We start from the raw sequence: 23,225 nt of genomic DNA, 5'->3' as shown, positions 1-23,225 counted from the left end.
AATGAAATCTATGAAATAAAATTCGGATCTATACAAGGTTGACTGAAGCGTGACGGATATTCTCTTTAGCAATTATCGCCGATATTTTGTAGATGAAAAAGGTTGGTCTCGAATTGAAAATATTGGAAAAATAAATTGGATCTTCATGATAATGTAGTTTATTTTATTCTGAAATGTATTCTAATTTTTATTCCTGATATGAGATCTTTAAGGAACAAGACAAGTAATACTATACAACTCCTTAATTTACGTTTTCATTAGAATAGTAGACCACAACCCACACTTTAGCTTAGAGCTACTGGTACATTGAAATGTCTTTTTAAAATAATTTACTGTTGGCAGCAGTTCTGCTGGAAAGCCCAATTGTCCATACTTATTGCATCCAGAACTCCACACAGAGTTGTCTTCAAGTATTATTGTCGAATGTCTGGATCCACAGGCTATGTCTTTTACATCCAAATTAACTTCTTTATCATTGGAGTCAAAGAAATCCACTACCGTTGGAAGAGGATAGCTTTTCAAACCTTCAGTTTTCAGGACTCCTGCTGGGTTATCTGGTTCAGATTTTATTCCTAGTTGTCCGGTGTCATTCCATCCCCATGCATATACATCTCCATATTCGCTGAGGACCAAGGAATGCCATCCACCAGCACTGACTTTTGCTACCTTTATGCCGGATAGTGCTTCTACCTCTGTTGGTAAATCAAAGTTGCTCAAGTCCCCATGACCAAGCTGCAGCCTCCTAAAAATAATAAATAGGAATGAAAAATATTTATTAAATGCTTGTTTTCAATCATTTTTCCACATTTTTTTTTTATTTTTTTTTTGTCATGTATGTCAAATATTTCTTTTTTCTTTCTTTCTATTTCAATGAATAATGAGTCATGGTCTAGAACATGCAGAATGTGATTAACAAAAGCAATATTAGATGTGGTTTTGAAATGGATGGATATACATTATTATTATTTTATTGGGAGTTTATAAGAATTTAAGGGTACCAACCTTCCGTTTCCCCATGTGTAAACTTTACCAGCATCAGTGAGCAATATAAAATGTTCATAACCACAGTCAATATCACATACTTTACCTTCACAATGACTAGTGTCTAAGTGACTGGGCAGTAATCCACTATAAACAGACCCTTCAGCTGTTAAATACAGACAAGAGTTATTGGTTGCTACAACCTTTATAATATGGTCTTCAAGTCTTTTCCTTTTTGAGTCACTTGTTCTTTTCAATGGTGTATCAACATTTATACTTAATTTTTTTACACTGTTCTCATCTTCTAGATTTATAACCCAAACTGAAAATTTCTTTTTATCCACTAATATTAAATTATAATCATTTCCAACAATTGTTAAACTGGAGTCTAATAAGACTTTACAATCTTCAGGTAAATCTATTTTTACAAGTTGGTTTTCTTTACCCTGCCAACATCCAGATAGGTAAAAATCATTTCCAGTTTGGAGGATATTGTACGACCAACCGAGATGTGATATTTTTACTTCTGCTAGGTCATGTTTTTGGGTAATCTTTTCACTTATGTTAACATCTTGGAAACCAGAAACTATTGGATCGTTACAGAACCACTGACCAAACAAATTAGAACCAGCTACCAAATACATTATTGCACACTACAAATAATTAACTCTAGCAAAATTACAATGTTTTATTGTTCTTTTTCTCGTAACTTTCACGGTTTTTCAGTAAATAAGGTATTGATTGGTTTTGGTTGATAGTGTCAAATCAAACTTCTAAACTTGTCATTGTCAAAGTAAGACTGTCAAACAAACATCGAAAATGTCAAGAATGTCGCGACTTTTCAATTCTAGTAAACCTTTGTAGTAAACGAAGCTCCGTTTTCTTCACCATTAGGGTTGCCAATTTGAAGATAATTCTTCAAAGTACGGGAATCGTTAGTTGATTGGGAATGTTGTCTTTTTGACATCTTACTGTTAATAAACATTTAAAATGCACTAGTCGCGTGTCAAATGACAAAGATTGTCCGAAAAAGTAAGATGATTATGTGCTTCGGAAAACACATTAAGCCGTTTATCCTGGTTACTGGGCATAAAAGACCTCCACGGAGCTGCAGTGGAGCAGCGTGGTGGAGTACGCTCGATGCCCTTCCAATTGATTAAGAGAAGGCGTATACCCAGCTGTAGGACGTCTATAGGATATTTATGTTATATATTAGCAAAAAAAAAAACAAAATAAATGTTTTTTGCTTCGTTAAAACTTGTTTCATCTCTTTAAATATTTTTGAGAGGAATTTGTAGGGAATTAGTAGATTTTTGTCTTTACATTATTAGGGAATTGACAGATAATTATTGGCAACCCTGTTCGCCATGCAAGCCGGCAAGCAAGGTATTTTCTTGTTCCTATTTAATTTGTTTTTGATATTCTATTATTTCCAAGTTTGCAATATTTGGGAAAGTTAAAGAAAAGTGTTTTATATTATGTTTGTTTGTGGATAATGTGGTTAAAAGGCTTTATCTTCTCGCAGATACGATGTTGAAGTGACCGAAGTTTTTCGACACCAAATCAATATGGCCCTCAAATTGGGAAAATGCAGGCTCTGTTTGAAACTCGGCGACTTCTACTCCATCTTCACGATGGACAATTCTGTTCAGCTCTCGGAAATGGTGATGGAGTGCGCGCGGGTGAAGGTAAGACTGATGAGACTATTCTTTAGGAAAACATTTATATGAAACAAGATAGCTTTATATGTAGTTGTGTAACGAACATTCTTTCGTTCGGTCTTATTGAGCCGCTCTCAAAGGTTTCCTGTTACCTTTCTGGTGGATGAAGTCTATGAGGCCATTCACTCAGTGTAGAGTGTGAAACAATTAAAACATTGCACTTTTATCAGCTGATTGAATCAGCTGTTTCATTTGCATTCTGTTTTTGTCACTTTCTTTTTGAATAGAAATATGTTTGGGTGCCTTTCACATTTGCTTATGTTTCTGAGACACTTAAGTTTATTCTGTTATTCAAGAATTAAATTCTCTGTTAACAATAACACCTGTGTAATATTCAAATTCAGAAATGGTCAAATATTGGAGACAAGATAATATAATTATGAGAAAATGTAATTATATAAATAAAAGAGTCAAACCCGCTTTGAAAAATTAAAACTGATTTAGTCCTAATTTCTTAGTACTATCATATCAAAAATAATATACTATGTTTAACAGAGAGTCACCACACTAGAAAAGTTTCCGCCGTAAATATGCCGTAAATGCGCCAGTTTTGCGAGTTGGTACTTATGGTAACATAAGTAAGATTATAAATATAGGACAATACTGTGTCTATTTCTAGATGGTACCTATTTCCATACAAAATTGAACAAAACTTCTTAAATAAACATAAATAAATGCACATGCTATGTAATATACAAGGTATTAATAATAAGCTGTATGATATATTTTTTCTTTAAAATACATATTTTACACATAACATCAGTCAAATATTACAGAAGTTATATTTTCTGGACTAAAAATGTTCTCTAAACTGCTTCACCAACAAATGTTTTTATATATTTTATATATTACAATCTTTCCCTTCTTCAAATTAAAACTTACCCTGCTAATAATATAGTTGCTGGGAAGAAGTCTAGGATCAATAACATAATGGCTATTTCCCACCAGGGTAAGCAGAGACTATAGAATTCCATTTGCTTTAATCCTGACATATTTCTCTTGCTTCCTCCACATTCATCAAATGTTTCATACACACACGCCGGGTCAATAAAGCTGAACCTATTTAATTATAAGCACATTCAATCCTGGAAAATAATACTCATGAGTTGAGTGACAAAAAACAAATAGGTTGCATGTGTCTTCTTATCTCTAGAACCCATCCTATGGTTTATGTGTGGGTGTAAAAAAATGCTTTATGTCTTATCATTATCAGAAATATATTTCGTGTAATTAACTATTAGAAAACATATTTTAAAGAATAACTAAATGAACAATGGCTGCTGGCATTGCTGTCATTTTTCATGACCACAAGTGGCAAAACTTGTATATAATAAACACTGTAGTTCACTGTGTAGGCCTCTTAGGATTAACAATTCCTGAACATCATGTTGTAGTGCTGTAATGGTGTTATTTTGTAAAGTGATGATTTGATACATCATTAAATGCTGTAAACTATGAGGCTGGCATAACCACCGAGAATGGCTCAAACCTCGATAAAAATTAGATTAAAAAAAAAACAAGTTGTGATGGTCAGTTAGAACTAGAACTGTTTGCCACAACTCTGATATTAATCTATCCTGTATAATACTGTAATGGTTTAAATTGCACTGAAAATATGTGCCTCGAGGATACAAAATAATAGTTTTTTTTTTTTTTTTCTTGGTTTAAACTACAATCAGTCCTCTAGACTATAAGCAGTTTCGTTAAGTGGATAGATGACGTGTCAGGAGCCACAACCAATGTCACAGCCTCCCACTTTATACGACATGAAAATAATAATAATTACTTCAAAATGTTGATGACATTGGAGTTAGGAAGGGAGACCAAATAAAAGGTGGGAAGACGATCTACCATAAGGTTGGAGAAGGTCAACAGCCGACAGACAGGTGTGGCACAATAAGGAAGAGGCCTATGTCCTAGGACAGCCCGACATATAAATAAACATATGTTGTATTGTGTTGTGAATAAAGGGTATTTTTATTTATTACTTCAAAACGTTGCCATTACAATTACTGTGAATGTTATGAATATAATGTATAGGCGAGAGTGTCAGACGGAGGTCTTTATGTGGTTGCAATAGCGGAGCATCATGTGGGTATTGTTGTAGGTCTTCGAAGGAGACGGCCTGCCGGATAAAATCTGCTCAGAATGTGTGCAGAAGCTGAGCAGCGCCTATATCTTCAAGCAGCAATGCGAGAGGTCGGATATGGAGTTGCGGCGGAACTACGTGCCGCCTCCTGGTGAGAAATAACAATTCTTTTTTTGATTATTGAATATAACGAAAGATTAACAAAACAATTATAATAACACCGCTAAACACCTCACGGGTTTGTCTCGGCGCTATAAACCGCTTACAATTACATAGTGCACAATTACTTATGCCTAGTTGTCACAGAAACAAACTCATTGTGGAGTCTTGAATAAAAAGACTTCAATATAAGCCGCGGCATGACCCATGACGCTGGTATTCTGATAGCCAAGTTACATGCTACCATCTTTTATGTCAGGGAAAATTTGAAGTTCTATTATGCTTACACATTTTCACAATAAATGATTCTTGTTTCTTGTTAATAACATGATGAGTATTATCGTTTTTATATGTTTAAGTGATAATAGCTTTAGGCTGCGTTTCCATTGACGTGCAGCTGTGCGAAGATGAGTGGAGATGTGCAGGAATCGACCAATCACCGTGAGGGAGAGAGTGACTGTGTGACAGAGTGATTGGTCAAATCTGTACATCTCCGCTCTTCTCCGCCCATCTCCGCGTCAATGGAAACCCGGCCTTATCTATAACGGACGACTTTTGTTCGTTTTCTGTTTTGTGGGAAATATTCTAGCTTTATCAAGAGTGACAAGAGAACTTTAGTTTGAATAGTAATATCTGTCTATTATTTTAAGGGTTCAGCATTACTCCGCCACCACAAAACCGACAGAGCAGCGACTCAGCTTTCTCATCCGCTAACACTGATATGTCATTCCACCACAAACCTGCATCCACAGAGAATGTAACTCCAGCGAATAGAAACCGTAAGCGAAGCCACGAGAGCGTTGACGAGTCAGTTAGCAGTCAGTCGCATGATTACAGACCTAGCAGCTCGAAACGTGTCGAAGAACTCCGAAACTCCAGCAAAAGGTCGCGTCGACAGTCGCCAAATGCTTCTCTTCTAGACTCTGACTATGAGGACAACAGCTTCTCCCATTTTTCAGCTGAAACCGACTCCGATGAACCCCTCATGCATACTTTCAAATGCAAGCTGTGCCCCAAAGAATTCAAATCTTCCCTAAGCCTCCGTTCGCATATGAAAGTACATCCCAAAGAAGACAGAGAAAGTCTCGTTGCTATGGGCGCAAACGCCGTCGTTAACATTCCCAAGAAGAGCATGGAGGACGCAAAGGATTCTGATGATAAACTTTCTTGTGATAAATGCCAGAAAACATTCAAACTTAAAATAATGCTAAAGCGACATCAGGAATCTTGCGGGAAGTCACCACAGATATCAAAAGAGCTTCTTATTTCCTTGGAGCCAATTGATGCGGTGCTCAATGTAGCAACAAAGCCAATCGACCCCAGCAAGAATATCGATTGTGAAATGTGCACGGCCAAGTTCAAAACCTACGACAATTTGGTGAAGCACATGCGAGTCGTACACGCAGCGGTTCCGAAACGACCAAGGAGTAGTTTTAACAATAGTTTAAATAGTAGCAAATCTGACGAAAAGGGGTCGGTCCCCTGTCTTTATTGTGGGACAACATTCAACGATTTCAGTGCTTATGGCACGCACTTCCAAATCTGTCCAAAGAAAGATGAGACTATTCCGTACCAATGTCAAGTGTGTATGAAGACGTTGACGAAGAAAGCTTCCTACATGTCTCACATCAGACAGGCTCATTTTCCTCCGAAAGAACCGAAGCCGGAGACGCCGGTAAAGACATTCGACTGTAGAATGTGCCACATGCCACTGGCGACTCAAGATGAACTGATTTCACATCTTGCAACGCACATGACTAATGATGACACTGAGGAAATTGTAGATTCTGAATCCAGGTAAGATTAAACTGTATAATACAAAACTTTATCGCACGCTAAACCGTGGCCCAACAGTGTTGTTAGTTATTGTAAAACAAACTTCAAGTGGAAGAAATAAAGTATTACTATAGCTTCACTGTCATCGTTATCTCGCTAGCGTTATCCCGTTTTCACAGGGTCCGCTTACCTAACCTTAACTTTGACAGGTCTGTCCTACCTTGCTAGTTCCAATCCACGAAGGGAAATCCAGCCCAATACAAGTAGGTCACATACCTCCAAAACGCATTGTGGGTTTCCTCATAATGATCCTTCACTGCTGAGCACGTGATAATCATATATGATCCCAACTCTTGCATCTTCACTGTCCATTTGTCTATAACATAACTTTATTTTTTCAGGGCGAGCACAGCCGACGACGTCCAATCAACACATTCCGACTATACCAACTTTTCCGCTTCGGGGGGTCCTCTTAAGTGTCAGCATTGCGCTCGATCTTTCAAATACAAGAAGTCATTGCAAACACATCAGATAAGGGAACACAGCCAGGCCACTGTGGAAATTAAGACTGAGCCTCCAGACAAGCCCTCAACTAGTCACGAGATGGAGGTATTTAGAGAGTACGACGACGATTCTAGTCCCGGGGAAGGAGATGATTTGACTTGTGAAATTTGCGAGAAGCAGTTCTCGTATAAGCGGTTGCTGCTTCACCATAAGAAGACGAAGCACAACATGAGTTCTGGACATAAGCGGGCGAAGATTAATTTGAAGGATTGTACGGTGCGGTGTCTGATTTGTGACGTAGAGATGAAGGTTTCGGGGATTAATGAGCACAATCAGAAACATATAACGGCGAACATCAAGCCTCGCAACTTGTATACGTGCGGGGAGTGTTCAGAGCAGTTCAAGAGTTGCAGCGGGCTGGCGACACACATCAAACTGATACACAGACTCAAACAACCTCCGCCGGCGAAGCGGCAGGAATTTGAAGGTAACAACTACGCCAAATAACTTATGTTGAAGGAATAAAACTAGCATTAAACTTGTAAGGCCAAATGTCCTTTTAAAATCAACACCCCATTGTTTAATTATAATGTCAAAACTTTTTGATGGTTTGTTTTTGTTTCGTCGTTATATAATGTGCAATCTGTCTGTCACAATAATGTGGTAGGAAGTTCCGCCAATCACGTCCGAACCCATCCGGTTACTGCTATGCAATTCTGTTAAATCCAAGCTAAAAAAATAATACCAATTATAAATCTCTCGGATTCAGAAGCAATATATTAAATTGTTGTACTGTTAATCTGCCCCTCCCGTTCAAATGGGCAGTGTCCCAGGTCAAAGATAATTATGAAATTCTGATTACTAAATAAAGACAGATGTAAAAGTAACGAAAAACATTTTCTTTTTTCTATTTGACTTAAATTATTTATCAAGAAAAACGTAATAATAAGTGCGACATTTTAGCACGTTTTTCTATGACGTCACAGTGTGGTTTTTCATACAAAACTGATTTAACTAGTCGGAAACTGGCTTATTTTTTAACCACAAACTTCCCTCCTAGGTGCTGATTTGGCGGATTTTTGTGAAGTCGTTGTGACGAAAACGGAGCCCCTGGACTCGGTCCAGAGTCACAACGGCTTTGTCGAGGTTCCGGTCACGAACGGCCCGCTGGTGGACCTGGCCGGGTTCACGTGCCATCTCTGCGGGAAGAAGATGAAGACGCTCATCTCGTTGAAGCGCCACGTCAACTGGCACGCCAACGTCGGGAATAACCTGCAGAAGAACATCCAGTGTTTCGTGTGTCAAGAGGTAAGTTTTGAGATTACAAAAGCTTATGAGAAAACACGGTTTGTTTAAACTCTTCAAAGAAGTTAAATAAGTTAGATAGTCACAAAGTACAATTAACAAATATGAATATCTTTCGACTTAGACTCTTTTCTGACTTATCGGTGCGGTAGGGGGCGCGGTATCGGTACGCTCGGTATACGCGGTTTCTAAAACTTACCGAATACATGTATTCTAATAAGCGCTTTCTGGTTAGTGCTGTATGTGCGGAACCAGGGCTGCATTGTTTCTGCGGGACTGCGTCTTGACATGCTCGTCCAGTAAACGCAACGAATCGCACGCGTTTATCCTTGTATTTTGGTTTATTATTGCTGGTGCAGTAACGTTGAAAAGTTGTATGTACAGGTTGCGTGCATTATTTTTTTGGTAAAATATCGATGCCGCGCGTCTTCTGCACCGACAGATCAGAGAAACGCCTTAAGACGCCAAAGTCTTAACTCTCCCAAAATCTATTTGTTACAGACATTCAGATTCCAATGCCACTACCGGTTGCACATGCGCGAACACTACACGGACACGAATCTGGACCCGCGGCACCTCACGTGCCCCATCTGCGGCCGCCGCAGCAAGCACCTCCGTGCCGCGCAGGCGCACATGAACTTCCACAAGCAAACCCGCTTCAAGAACAAGGACTACCAGTGCTCCATCTGCAAAAGAGTCTTCCAGCATCGTAAGGTATACCTTTCTCATATGGCTATCCATTATAAACGCGGCGAAGGACAGAATGCTATAGTGGGTGATCGTCCTCTATCGTCCGCCCCCACTGCGGACGGCACGTACGTCTGTCCCCAATGTGGCAAAGTCTGCGACTCAGAAAACTCGCTCAAGTGTCACATCAGATGGCACTCATCGAAATCCTCCCTCTTCGGTCAACGACACGAGTGCAACATCTGCAACCTCCAATTCACCAACAAGAGACGTCTAGAGATCCACACCAGGGACCACTACGAAGACGAAAATGGACCATACAAGTGCACCATATGTGGCAAAGGTTACATTGATGAAGAGTACTTCCGCAGGCACGTCAAAGGACACAATTTCGATCATTTCAGTCATAAAAAACGAATTGAAAAGCTGCGGAAGGATAAAGTAAAATGCCCGATCTGTTTACGATACTATCCCGATTTGGTGAAACTCATTAGACACTTGAAACGATCGCACCCGGAGAGCAAGATGATCAAGCCAGACCCCGACGCTCCACCGCCTCAGTACTTCAACTGTAAGCTGTGCGCGAAAGTGTTTCTCACTGAGCGCAGACTGCAGAGTCACACGGAGTCTCATCTGAGAAAGCATGAGTTCTTCAAATGCAAGTTTTGCGGGATAAAGAGTGTTTCGTTACAAAAACACAGGCTGCATGTAAAACAGAAGCACATGACAACGAAATTCTTGGAGGAACCTCTCAAATGCCCTCATTGCACAGACACGTTCATCCGAGGGTACGAATTACATCACCACATCCGCGACGTTCACGGCATCGACGAGGTCTGGCTTGCAGACCGCAAGGAGGAACCTCTAGGGCCGCTGAAAGAGTTCCAATGTTCCATCTGCCTGAAAATCCTCGCAACCAGAGGTAATTACGAAAGGCACATAGATTACCACAACTCTTTGAGATGCAACTACTGTTTCGACTACTTTGGCTCGCTCAAATTTTTAGAAGGCCATCTAGCGTTCAGTTGCGACAAGAAGAAACTGATCGGAGACACAGAAACATATCCGAAGAAAGTAAAATGCAATATTTGTTACAAAGCCTTCCATTTGCAAGTAAAGTTGGACTGTCACCTGCGCACGCAACACAACATACTTGTGTCGAGAGAAGCCTCTGAAGGAAAGCAGGACAATTTGTGTGACTTTTGTTTCAAAGTATTTGAGAACGAGCACGCTCTATCTATGCATAAGATTTACCACCGCACGATTGGGTATTACGGCTGTATCTACTGCAACAAGAAGTTTAACACTCTCATTGTATACAACAAGCATAAGAAGCAACATCTAAACAGGCTGTATCCAGATAATCCCAGGAAATGCGAACATTGCGATGAAAAGTTTGTGGCGTTCAGAGACATGATAGAACACATGAAAGAAGTCCACGGAGACGACAAGGAATGGATCGTGATGCCCAAAGAGTCGATCGAGGAGAAATGTCCCATATGCAACAAGATATTCTTCAACCTGCACCGACATCTCGCTTACCATGAAGAGAACAGATGTAAGAAGTGCGGCGAGTATTTCTATTCTAGAATCGATTACGACAATCATCTCTGCTCGATTGAAAGCGACGAAGAAATCGTCGAGGGTAATGAAAACGACATTCGGCCCAAGTACGAAGAATGCACATTCTGCTTCAAACCAATTACTAGAAAGAATACGAAGAATAAGCACGATAGTTTGCACAGAACATCAGGAGCGATATCTTGTCGTTTCTGTTCGTTCAAGTTTAAAACCATTGACGCTTTCAATATCCACGCATTCTCGCATCGAAGTAGGAAATACAATAAGAAGCCGATAAAGTGTCGCATTTGCAAGGAGAAGTTCGTGAAGTACGGGCCTTTTATTAAGCACATGAAGGGGGTGCACAAGTCGACGAAGAGGGTCCACTACCGAGCGATGGTGAAGGCGGAGCGATGCGTGGTGTGCGGCGACAGCTTCCCCAACCTGCACAACCACTACCGCAGTCACCTTCAGAACCAGTGCCAGCTGTGTCGGAAGTACTTTAGCTCAGTGAAACTGTTCTCACAGCACGAATGTGACAAAGAAGACGCGGATCCATCCAAAGTGTTCACAAGCGATGAAGATTTGTACGCGCTTATAAAGTCTTATGTTCCTAAGGATGAGAAGGATGATGAGAAGTTCTACGGATACACAGACGACGAGGATGAGGAGGAGGAAATGGCACAGAACGAGGAAAGCCAGAATTCTATGGAGAATGGGAATGCAACGGGATCCGATAACATGATCGTGCAGCCGTTTGTAATTTCGGATGTCCTCTCGCTTTATGAGAAGAAGGAGGAACTGCTAGCACTTTATCAAAAAGACGACCCGAAACAGAAAGAACTGAGCCCCAAAAAGAAGGTTACTCGGAAAAAGAAACCACCTAAGAGTAAGCCTAAGGAACCGGAACCGGAAAAGGAAGATTCTGATATAGAAATTGTAGATCTGGAAGATGATGAGTCTGCTGGTGCTGAGAAGGTATACACTGTTATCACAATTGATGATGACGATTGAATTTGGAACTGTTTTGCAATTTTGAATGATATCCCTGTTAGAAACAATGCTGATAGGACATCGACGGTAATTGTACGCACCTCACGCAAATAATAATTAAGTATTTATAAAGAATACATTTTGTATAATAAAAGCAGTCGCTAATTTTGATGTCTAAAGTAGAATTATGTTAGTTTGTGAAAAGAACTAGGTGTTTATGTTCTGTGGAACACAAAAGATGGAAGATACTCATCATTCCTTTCTCACATAGTATTAATATCACTTTCTCATTTGAGTGATGTGAACTAGGTCACTCAAAGAATAATGTGTCTTCTCCTTTTCTAATATGAATGGAATGATCTTGTCATTTCTTCTCCTCAGCCATAACACCTTGCGAAATGACGTAAATTCAAAAATGTTACATTGACCTTCAACAAGTTTATCCATGATAATTACGTTGAATAAATGATTCTGATTTCTGATTTCTGATTTCTGATCAAGACACACACATAGACTCACGCCCGTAGTCCCTAATGGCGTGGGCAGAGCCTCAAGTAATCAAGAACAACTTGCAGCTACTCTTGATACGAAGTCCTGAGATGTAATATGATGAACCTTATGGTGACACGGGAGTAGCATATATAGCATGTAGTTGCATATATAGTCGGAATAATGGAGTCTAAAACTTAATTTTGCATGTCAAAATTTAAATTATGTTAAGTTATGCTAAGATTACTAGTATAGGAAAATTTTAATCTCAAATTTATAGTAGCATATGGTTTAGACTAAGAAGATTATGGACTCTATGTTTTTTATTTGTTACCTGCAACGGGAGAATTATTGCAGTTATTTGTGTGATTTTGTTATGTTTTCTTTCTTCTCCATAGAGAAGGTGAAATATTATTTTTAAATTTAGTTTTTCGTTATCATTTTGTAAATACTAGAATTCACCAGCTCTTTGGCTGCCATTTGTATATATCTACTTTATGCCATAATTTCTATTAGATTATATTTTAGGTCCGTACTATGGATATGATACAAGAATAAGTAACTATGTTCCGTAGTTTATATGTGGTAAATGGGTGAATGTCGTGTGTAATTTCCTTTTTTTTTTGTCGAAATCGTTTCCAAGTCTTATTGAAGTGACGACTTATTAAATTATATTTCGGTCACGCTGCTACCCACCGTGTTAAACAAAGAGCTTGTTTAATATTTTGGAAGTTGGTCGCAATTTGGATGCGTTTTCGTACAAACGCTGATCTTCGACAACAAAAACAAGAAGTTGATATTGTTTGAGATCCTGTATTCGAATCGATTTCGTACGTTAAGGGTTGAGCTACGTCAGCCCTCGTGACACTTTAGATAACATTCGCTGCGTCTATTTGTCAAAACTCTCGATATAACTCGTGGCACGCTCAGCGCGGCTGCCGTGCAGCCTGCTGCCCGCACAGCAAATCACAGTTCTAGCGACAGCAAAGGACAGAAGCCTAGAAAATGGCGGCCAGGTGCAATTCAACCCTTACGCCCATATCGAACTGAATATAACGCAGCAAAAAAAAATGAATTTTCTATCGGTGTTGCCAGCATTTGTGTTACACTTGAATTTTGGTATTGCCATTTTGTATTAAACTGTATTTGTACTAACGGTTAAAATTAGTTGAAAAAAGTATAAGTAACTTTTAAATCTTATAGTGAATGGAAGAAAAGCATTTAAAATGTAAACATTCGGGAACATTTTATAGGTATGTTGTTTTGCGGAATGTGTTGGGTGTCTGCTGTGTGTGTATTTTTACAAAATCCGAGTCCCGTTTTTGTTCCGGGGTCCTCCTTGCCTAATCTAAAGTATTGATATTGATAACTTTTTTCCGGAAACATCTACCATATCTATTGTTTTTAATGCGAAGTGTATAATACACAAATCTATGTATTTTTCCGGATTTTGTAAACATACGTGTGCACATAATACAGTATTTGACTACTATTTGAAAGTTTACACCTTTATAAAACACATGAAGTTTAGGCATCTGTTGTGATAAAATTTGTGGTATGTATTTTTAAACGTTGCGCAATGTATGTCGGTAAATAGGAAACAAAAGAAATAATCAATAAAATAATATACTTAATAAAACTTAAGTCAGTTGCAATGTATATTTTTAATTAAATTGTACTTTCAAAATAGCATGACTACCACGTATTTTAAACCTTAGCTATTTCGTTTTTTTGGATCAAAATGAATATAAATCTTGAGTAATATTTTGTCACTAAGATAATAATAGTTCTATTTGTATACTATGTGTCACTCAAGAGAGGAAAAGTTTAAAATGTAAGTTTGTCTCTTTCCGTCTTTATAGTAAAATAATTACTCAAACGGAAATAGAATGATTCAAGTTAGATACTCGTATCATGGCGAAATTAATATTGTTTCGTAAATGTTATACAAAGTAGAACAATTATGCACATTGTTTTCTGATTTAGCATTCCAAAATGGTCGTCGTTTATAGTGAATAATGATTATCTTGCCTATTTCTGATATGTCTGTGAACAGCTCTCAGCTGTCTTTACTTTTCGTATGCTGTACTTAACAGACTTAGGGGTGGGTTTCTACTAAAGCGGATAGGAGAGGATGCGACCGGAGATATGCAGTAATGGACCAATCATCGCAAGGGATCGCAAGTGTCTTCTCTCTCACTCTCTTTTGGGTTGTGATGATTTGATTTCGCACGTGTCCGCTTCTCTCCGCTTTGGGTTTCCTCGCCCTATTATGTACGGTCACGAGTACTAATATGTACATACACTTTGAAACCATGCCACATTAACTTTTTTGACTAATTAAACCGTAAGTCTCATTAAATGTTAAATATAATACTGCGACAGGGTTCTAAAGTGGGTACATGATATTGCTCATGACTGTACATCTACTATAAGGGCTTATTACACCTACCTGTCCGACGGGCTAGATGCGTCAAGGTCACAGTGGTTGCCATGGTTACTCCCCACCAACTCCCGTTTCCCGATCAGATCGTGAAGTCTAATAGCAAATCGACGGGGCGTAACCATGGAAACCACAATCTAGAATCTAGCCTGTCGGATAAGTAGGTGTAATAAGCTCTATAGTCAGCGCGCAAGTTGTCACCGCTTGAGGTATGCTCTCATCAGGACGGGAGAGATAGATAAACACTGGTTGGCGGACGCAGTCAGCATGAGACAGAGAGAGACTCCGCCAATCACTCAATCGCTTCTTCCCGATTAACATACTTCAAGGAGTGACAGCGCGCGAATTATAGGCACGACCAGTGATGTGCCGTTCCGTTAAAAAGGCGCAAAAGTAAAAATAAATATTACCGAGCCTTTAGGCAGATAGGATCAGAGTACAGGAACAATTAAAAAAAAAAGCAGTCCCTGTCCTTACTATTAGAAAGTTTTACAACAATAACGTTCTCACTTTGAGAACAGTCTCGGGAACCAGTGGCGGCCCTAGGGCGGTGCGAGGTGCCGGAATGAGGGGGGGGGGGGGGTTGCTCAAAATCAACCAAGACTGGTTCGCAAACTAATTTCATCGGGTTAGATTGCTCATACCGGGTAGCCGTAAACAATTTTTTTTTATTTTAAAGGGCTGAGGGGTGCCATTTTGAGGACTCGCACCACCTAAGAATTTTGCTAGTGCCGCCACTGTCAGTTATGGCACATCACTGGGCACGGCCTTACCTCCACAAACGGAGAGTTTATGGAGCACGTGATTTGGTGGAGAAATATTCTGTGTCATCTTTTCATCCAAACTGGACATATGTAGAAAAGTTAGTTTTGCCAAAGGACTAATGGATTGATCTTAAATAGTTGATGGTAGAGTAGGTTAGGTTATTCAGGATTATGATCTACCAGTTAAGACTAATGTAAGGGCATTTAAGGGCTAGTCTCGTACTAACGGACGAGTTTTAAATTATTACTTTCGTATAGTGAAACTGATATTTATTATACTTTCAACGTGTAGAATTCAAGGATCAGGAGGGTTGAAAATGCCACATCGAAGCAATTCATCAAAAAATCAATATTGCTATTTGCGCATATAAAAGTAACTGCGCAATGCAAACAAATGTCAAATAGCAATATTGCTTTTTTAGATGAATTCCTTCGATGTGGCCTTTTTAACGCCCGTGTATTCCATTAAACAGCTTAGTTGACAGTTGTCAGAACAATATATGTATTTTCCTCATTATGTTTCCTTTGCAATGGGCCGCATTGCAGTTTCTGTACTTCTTTCTTTTTCTAACACTCCGGACAGTCATTTACTAGAGCGAGATAAAGTGCGTGAGTGCGTCCGCAATCCGACCGACGCGTTGATTTCGCCGTGTGACGTCACATTATCTCGCTCTGGCTAATGACAGTTCTGAGTGACAGAGAAGGATATAATGAAAGTGCGTATAGAAAGCACAATCAGATAAAGAGAGAAACAAGTATATATTTGCGTGTGAGAGAGAAGGTAGCCAACTTGTGTGTTTGCTAGTCTTTAAACGGTCCTAATAATTATTATTGTGAGAAACTTAGAACAATTAGAAAAGGCGTATGGAAACGGGAGTATTTTATTCCGATTTAAAAAGCATTTTGTTTTTGTATATAAATAATATACATGTAATTAATGACTTTCCTTCTAGTTTATGAAGATTCGTCCGTTAATGCGAGTGTTTAGAGATAAGATATTATTATTTCTTGTGAAAATTCGTGATTATATTTTTGTTCGAGGTAATTCGGTATGTAAGGGAAACAAAAGTTACGCTAGTTCTAAAAACATTTCGAGAGTTCCGTCTTAATTAGATTTTTCAATATTTAGCCCTCAAATCAGCTGGATGGTGCTTATTTTAACAATAATCGTGTATTTGTTTGACCTTTTTGTGACAAGGTAGTCTGTTTACACAAAAAGTAAAACTATTCAAAATTCATTTAAAAATATAAAAAAGCAATAGTACCTTACATACCCAATTGCTTAATTTTTTACACTTGTGAAACGCGTTTTATTTTGATTGAATGTGAATTGTTGAGTATATTAAAGTAATGATTATGTATGTTTCGTTGTTTTCTTGATGATTGTCATAAAACTTTCTAGAGATCTGGCGATGAAAAACAATGATGAATAAAGTAAGAATAATATAATAACTGAAAATTGATACATGGACTCCACTCCAATCTCATCAGTCATCCCGTGATCATGGCACTTGCAACAGTGTCGAAATATCGGGAGTCTCATATCCCCATTTAAACGCGGTAAGAACCCGTTATTATGTGTTTTAATTATGAAAATTGATATATTGGGACTTAGGAGGAGGGTGGAAAGAAAGGGTTACTAATGAAGTGGTAGTAATAGTAAGGAAAAGGAAACAAATATTGAGTTATTAAGGACAGAAGAGACAAGATGGATACTTAATAAGACACGACGAATTTATTAAAAAAAAAGAGTGGTAGGGGAAGACCAAGGAAAGCTTACATGGAACAAATTAATTACAAAACGAATGTCGTCGTGACTTAGGGAGTATAAGAAATGGCGTTTAATAGACAAGAATGGAGAATGCTATACCTCTGGGCACTGAAATACAGTTTCCTTGCTTCGTTAAAACGTCAATTTAGAGTTGAACTACATCAACTGCACTGCGTTTATCCTTTGTGTCTATCCTTTTCTATCACTCGGAACCGTCATTTGATAGAGCGAGAAATAAAGCGGGTGACTACGGTCACGAGCATTAATATGTATACACTTTGGTACCATGTCACATTAACTTTTTTGACAAATTGTACTGTAAGTCTCACTAAATGTCAAACATGTTAGTGCGACAGAGTCCTAAAGTGGGTACATCATGTTGCTCATGACTGTACACGCACCACAATCGCTCTCTTTGTAAACCTCTCACTCTCTTTTCTCTTTTTGTTTGTCTCTTTTTACAAAGAGAGAAGATTTTTTTATGAGAAAGAAAAAAAATAAAAACGCTCCAATTTTAAATTAATAATTATTTATTTAGTCAACATTATAGTGTTACAGGTGGTAAATAACATGATTTGTTAGTCATTGCGCACGTACATCATAATCACGACTAACCCCGCTATTTTAAAAATACCTCCTAAATCTCACTACTGTACTGTACGATCTTCAAACGAGACCTTTTTAAAATAGCCGAGTAATAATTAACAATAGAAAACATAAATTTCAATATTATAAAAATAGCTTTGCGCTTTTTTACAGTACATATACAAGTTAGATGCTATAATTACATGATCTATGCTTGATCTTAGTTTAGTCTGAAGTATATTTCAGTGGTGTAATGGTGTTATTTCGTATTTAAAAGATGCGTTCGGAAACCAGACTTAATAAAAAAGCCCCAAACGTCCACAATAACAACTTCAAATAATAATAAAATTATTAACCGGCTAAAACTAAATTATAAATATATTGTTTCCATTCATAAATATGTGGGTTCGTATAAAATTTGTAATTAGTCGGATAATCACATTTTTATGTAATGATTTTTCGACATAAAAAGGTAAATGTAACATGAATGTTTTTTAATTAGATAGGACATGTTTGTATACCAGGTTGCGATGTATACAGGTTATTCAGTTCATGGACAAGCATCATTCTGGACGATGATACTTAATTATAGGTACAGTCAGAAGCAAATAGTGACAGTCAAAGTTAGATGGATGAATAGGAAATATAATGTATTGGATGAAGGATGGATTATGATATATTATAACCAGAATGTCCAATAATTAGGGACGTTCAAGGAGGCAGTATAGATAGTAACTCTAAGTAACCAAAAACATTGGAACAACCTGCGTGTTCAAAAAGTTGGCAACAACCTAATATAATTTTTATTACTTGAAATAAACGATGCCAATGTCTAATATAATTAATGGTTTTTTATTTCATTTATGTTTACTAATAATGTAACAGTATTTAATGTTACTTTTTTACCTGTAGGTAGGTACAGATCGACACTAATATGTGTTCTTCTATAATAGGGTATACTCCAACTAGTCAAATCAGTCACTTTTTACTAAACGTCAAAACACGAAATTACTATGGAATTTGTATGAAAAAGCAACCTGTGACGTCATAGAAAAACGCGGCAAAATGTCGCACTTATTATCACATTTATCTTTATTAAAATTCATAAATAAGTTAAATAGAAAAAAGAAAACGTTTTTTGTCACCTTCAGATTTAGTAATTAGAATTTCATAATTTACCTTTCACCTAGGAAACTACCCAATTGCCTAAATTATGCTGTTATTTCTTGTATCAGAAAAGTATAGAAACAAAATATCTTTTGGTGGGACAGTCGTATTATTATATCAAGATCATCAGCAGTGCCTCACAAACTGAAACCCAACCACTCGCAACCAAGTTTCATTTGATCACATAAAATATCCTAACTCTAACATAAATCGTACTCTAATTAAACTAACTATGATAGATATGATTAATTGTAATATTTAATAATCATCACTTTCTCCTCAGTCATTTACCTACAAAACTATATACACATATACACAAATATATCAAGATATACGTACTACATTATCTATTGCTTATCAAGTATTAAACATCGCCAACATTTATAGAATAAGTAGGAATGGATGCGTTCAAAATCTTTATTATGTTGTATTCAGGTGATGTTGCGTCGAACGTGGTCTTATTTTTGAATAGCTCGACTTCAACTTGCGCGCGAAAATATGTACTTGTCTCAAGAGCAGATTCACCTTTTATGTTTTGGGGTTTCCCTCTCTCCAGGTCGACAGCCTATCTCCGTAGAGAATCAGATAAAATTGCAGTGGCCACCCACGACATAAAAGCTGAATCTGCAAATGATAAGTTCTGATGTGCTATGTGAAATGGGTATATAAATTTCGAACGTGAGTTGAAGGCAAGCGATTCAAATATAAGGCCCCTGGTGTATGGTGGCCAACTTGCACCCATTATACGTTCTGCTATAATATTTGGAAAGTTACGAATGTTCCTGCGTATTCGTACGAAAATGCACTCTTAAGTGTTACCGGTCTAATTTGAACTCGCTGAACACTCCCAAAGGAAATCATAATAGGGAGACATCATTTCAAATGGAAAATACGTTATCTCATTTAACCATTCTAATAGATGATGAACGCAAACATTGATAAACAAAGCATACAAGTTTAAAAACATTTGTTTCAGAACAAATATCTTCCCTAGGGTAAACCACATCATTTAAAATATAAAGGAGTTAAAAACTAAGCTCTTAAAGAAAATAAAAACTGAATTTATTTTGAGACAAGTTAACAGAGAATGTTTGAATACAACGCGAATGCAGTCACGACTTTTCAAGTCAAATGAATCATACAAGCACAATTTACAATTAAAAGCCGTTATTAATAAAACAAGCTTATTTTGAACACTTTGCAAGGACATTCTCTGTTAACTTGTCAATAACTTTACATCAAATTAACTAGAAATAAGTATATATATGAGTTCTATTAAATAAAAACTGAGTTCTCTATAATCATTACAACGGCGCTGATTCCTGCAGACATTATAATTTTTAGTTTGGCATTTCGAAAACTAGCTTTATCTTTGTCTTGCACTCGTCGTAAGTGAAGGACGGACATTTTGAGAGCTGTCTGACTAAAATATTATATAGTCTGTCAGAATCGGCACCAGTGCCTGCTTAAATTATAACTGAATGTTAAATAATCGTAGTCTCTTATTTTTGTCTTCTCTATGTCCATATACTACAAGACGAGTTGGAAATCTGCGGGTTGCGGGGCTATATCAACGGCTTTTACTTTATACGAAGTCGGTTAATCTGTATTCATCTTGACACTAATGATAATCAAACTCAGTATTAGTGTTGATTCCAGTACACACCATCTAAGTTTAATTTAAGTTATACCTGTCATTTTCTTATCCGCCGAAAAGGAAAGGGACGGGTAATCGACAGGCATAAAATTTACGGAACACACGTCAATTTTAGGCAAAAATCTAAAATAACCCTCTAAAAATTATACATTGATCAATAACCCGACATAATTTTAGTTGATAGCACACTTCAAATGGGTTGCATACCAGTGAAATAGCTATTTGATTCGCCCGGGTTATTAATTCATTCGAACATCCATTTTTAAATTAACAGCTGGCAAACACCCGTCCCTTTCCTTTTCGGTGGATAAGAAAATGACACGTATAACTTAAAATTAGGAATCGGGGCCATTGAGAATGTAAAAAGATATGGAATTTTTATCGATTTTTTCATTAACATAATGTACAGATGAAAATATATCAATGGAAATATCATGCTATGGTATGGTATGGTGGAGGTTGGTACTCCACCTCACAACCCACACGATAGAAGAAGATGGGAAATGACTAAACTTAACCTAATTTTAGTTTGACAGCTGTTAAATTAGTGCCGTCCTTCACTTACAATACATGCAAGAAAGAGATAGAGCTAGTTTGAACCACGTGAAATTAAGTTAAAACCAATTTGGCGGTTGCCCGAATCGGCATCAAGGTTGATAATATTTATAGCTATAATAATAATGTAGAAATTCCGCGACACAATCTCCACGATTTTCCATTTATAACACATAGCATGAGCTCTCAACTGTATTCCCAATAGGCTACTCGACAACCTAGTCAAATGAGATACTTTTTAATACGTCAGAACGAAAGTTTTCTTTGGAGTTTGTATGGAAACACTCTCCTGTGACGTCATCAGCAAAAGCGGTCAAACGTACTCATTATTACTTAAGTTGAAAAGAAAAATGAGACTGATTTTAGATCATCTTAGACTGGCTTCCATTCTAGATTATCATTTTATAATTTATCTTCGACATAGTCAAATACCCTATTGGGATAGTCTGAGGTACATTTTTCGCAAAATGAACTAAGTACCCACGCTTCCCCGTGCTTTCTGGTAGATCTGGTTCATTTGGGTAGAAAATTAAATAAATATTTAAGTAAATTAATGCCAATTACTAGGCTTATTAATAAGGTTCGTTCGTTACATTGTCGAAAATATTGTTATTCGCAATATTTAAATTATTGCAACCCGATTCCGGCCGGTTACCAGCCCGCCGTCTCTCTGACTAGTACATACGGTATCGACAATAGGCACTGAACTATATTGGCACGCCAATCACTCGCTCTTAATATACGATACACTACCACAGAACGATTTCGGATACATCTAGCCGATCGTCCTTTTAGAGGTGGGCAGAGCCGTAAATCAAGAAGGCAACTTGTATTAATCTATATAGGTATAGAATATAGAGATAAGAGGCTACTTTGAACTGTAATAATATACGAAATAAAAATTGGAAATGATTGTTGTTAAAAATATAAAAACTCATCAGAAAAACGAAACCGTTCCGAATTATTATAGTTCAGAATGAAATAAATTTTCATTCATTCATTTATGATAAGTGATCTAAGTCTAGACATTCTAAGATGCCTAACGTAGTAGGAAATTTTGTCGCTTTTGAAGCGACAGTATCATCCGTGCTACGGTATCTATAGCTAGATCGCAATCGTTTGATCGAAGCCCGCGGTATGTCGTGTCGCGATAGACACGCCGCGGCAGAACTATATTTTATCTATATTGAAATACAGCTGAAAGTATTAGATAGATATTATTAACTTTTATGATAACACAACCGATTCCTAACTTCAAACTTATATCAATACATATAAAGTTATAGTTCCCATATCGTGGCCTTATAGTGAAAACTAAGTAGAAGCCTTTTTGAAAAATCACATTCTAACGTGATTTTCTTTAACAAACCTCATCAACCTATCAACCTCTCTTTCAATCAATTGAAACTACAATTTTTTACCAGTAGGGCTACCATGCGCAACGTGATAAAATTTTGTCACGATTCTGACGGCATCATTTTGTCGATTGATGCTAATATGTCAACCCAAATAAGTCATGTCGTTCTGTCAAAATACGAACAAAATCACGTGGCACGCATGTTAGGGAAAAAATCAAACTTATCGAGATTTCGACAAAATTTATTGAATCGATCGATAAAATTATCGTGTTACGCATGTTAGCTCTGCTGGATTGAAACTAGCGTGCCTATTGCGAAATTTTGTCAGCATAAAACACTTTTTAATGAGATTTTTCAAAATGGCGCCCATGTGGTTTTCACTATAGGACGACGATATACATTTACCACCGCATTTACCGAATAACTTACAGTGAGCTTGTTTGAAAGTCAGTAGTTTGTGTAGTAATCCTTACATTCCTATATTTTGAAAAAGTATATTTTTCACTATTTTCTATTGGTGTTCATTTGTGAGCCGCATTTGAGCAAAACAGTAGTAAAGTATCCGACTGCAGGCGAGATGCAACCTTATCTCACAAAAAAATCGGTTATTTTTTTCTGGGGATTCATGCAACTTACTGAGTAAATTCTTTGAAATCTGTTT

General features: G+C 37.5%; 2 protein-coding genes across 2 annotated transcripts; one reads left to right on the top strand and one right to left on the bottom strand.

Annotated features, from left to right (window-relative positions):
• Window positions 1-149: 149 nt before the first annotated feature.
• On the bottom strand, window positions 150-1,746 carry LOC126382125 (RCC1 domain-containing protein 1-like). The gene is made up of 2 exons (XM_050031878.1): window positions 1,003-1,746; window positions 150-742 (listed from the first exon to the last, which is right to left on the bottom strand). The coding sequence occupies exons 1-2, from the start codon at window positions 1,623-1,625 to the stop codon at window positions 247-249; spliced, it is 1,119 nt and encodes a 372-aa protein (XP_049887835.1). The 5' UTR covers window positions 1,626-1,746; the 3' UTR covers window positions 150-246.
• A 591-nt stretch (window positions 1,747-2,337) lies between these two features.
• On the top strand, window positions 2,338-16,832 carry LOC126382057 (zinc finger protein 208-like). The gene is made up of 7 exons (XM_050031745.1): window positions 2,338-2,367; window positions 2,507-2,669; window positions 4,810-4,942; window positions 5,601-6,747; window positions 7,128-7,717; window positions 8,291-8,538; window positions 9,037-16,832. Exons 2-7 carry the CDS (start codon window positions 2,550-2,552, stop codon window positions 11,794-11,796), a joined length of 4,998 nt encoding a protein of 1,665 aa, XP_049887702.1. The 5' UTR covers window positions 2,338-2,367; window positions 2,507-2,549; the 3' UTR covers window positions 11,797-16,832.
• The last annotated feature ends 6,393 nt before the right edge of the window (window positions 16,833-23,225 follow it).

Source organism: Pectinophora gossypiella, chromosome 3 (genome assembly GCF_024362695.1).
Source record: "Pectinophora gossypiella chromosome 3, ilPecGoss1.1, whole genome shotgun sequence".
Lineage (NCBI taxonomy): Eukaryota > Metazoa > Arthropoda > Insecta > Lepidoptera > Gelechiidae > Pectinophora > Pectinophora gossypiella.
Note: the sequence above shows the minus strand (reverse complement) of the source record. Positions and strands in the feature narration are given on the sequence as shown.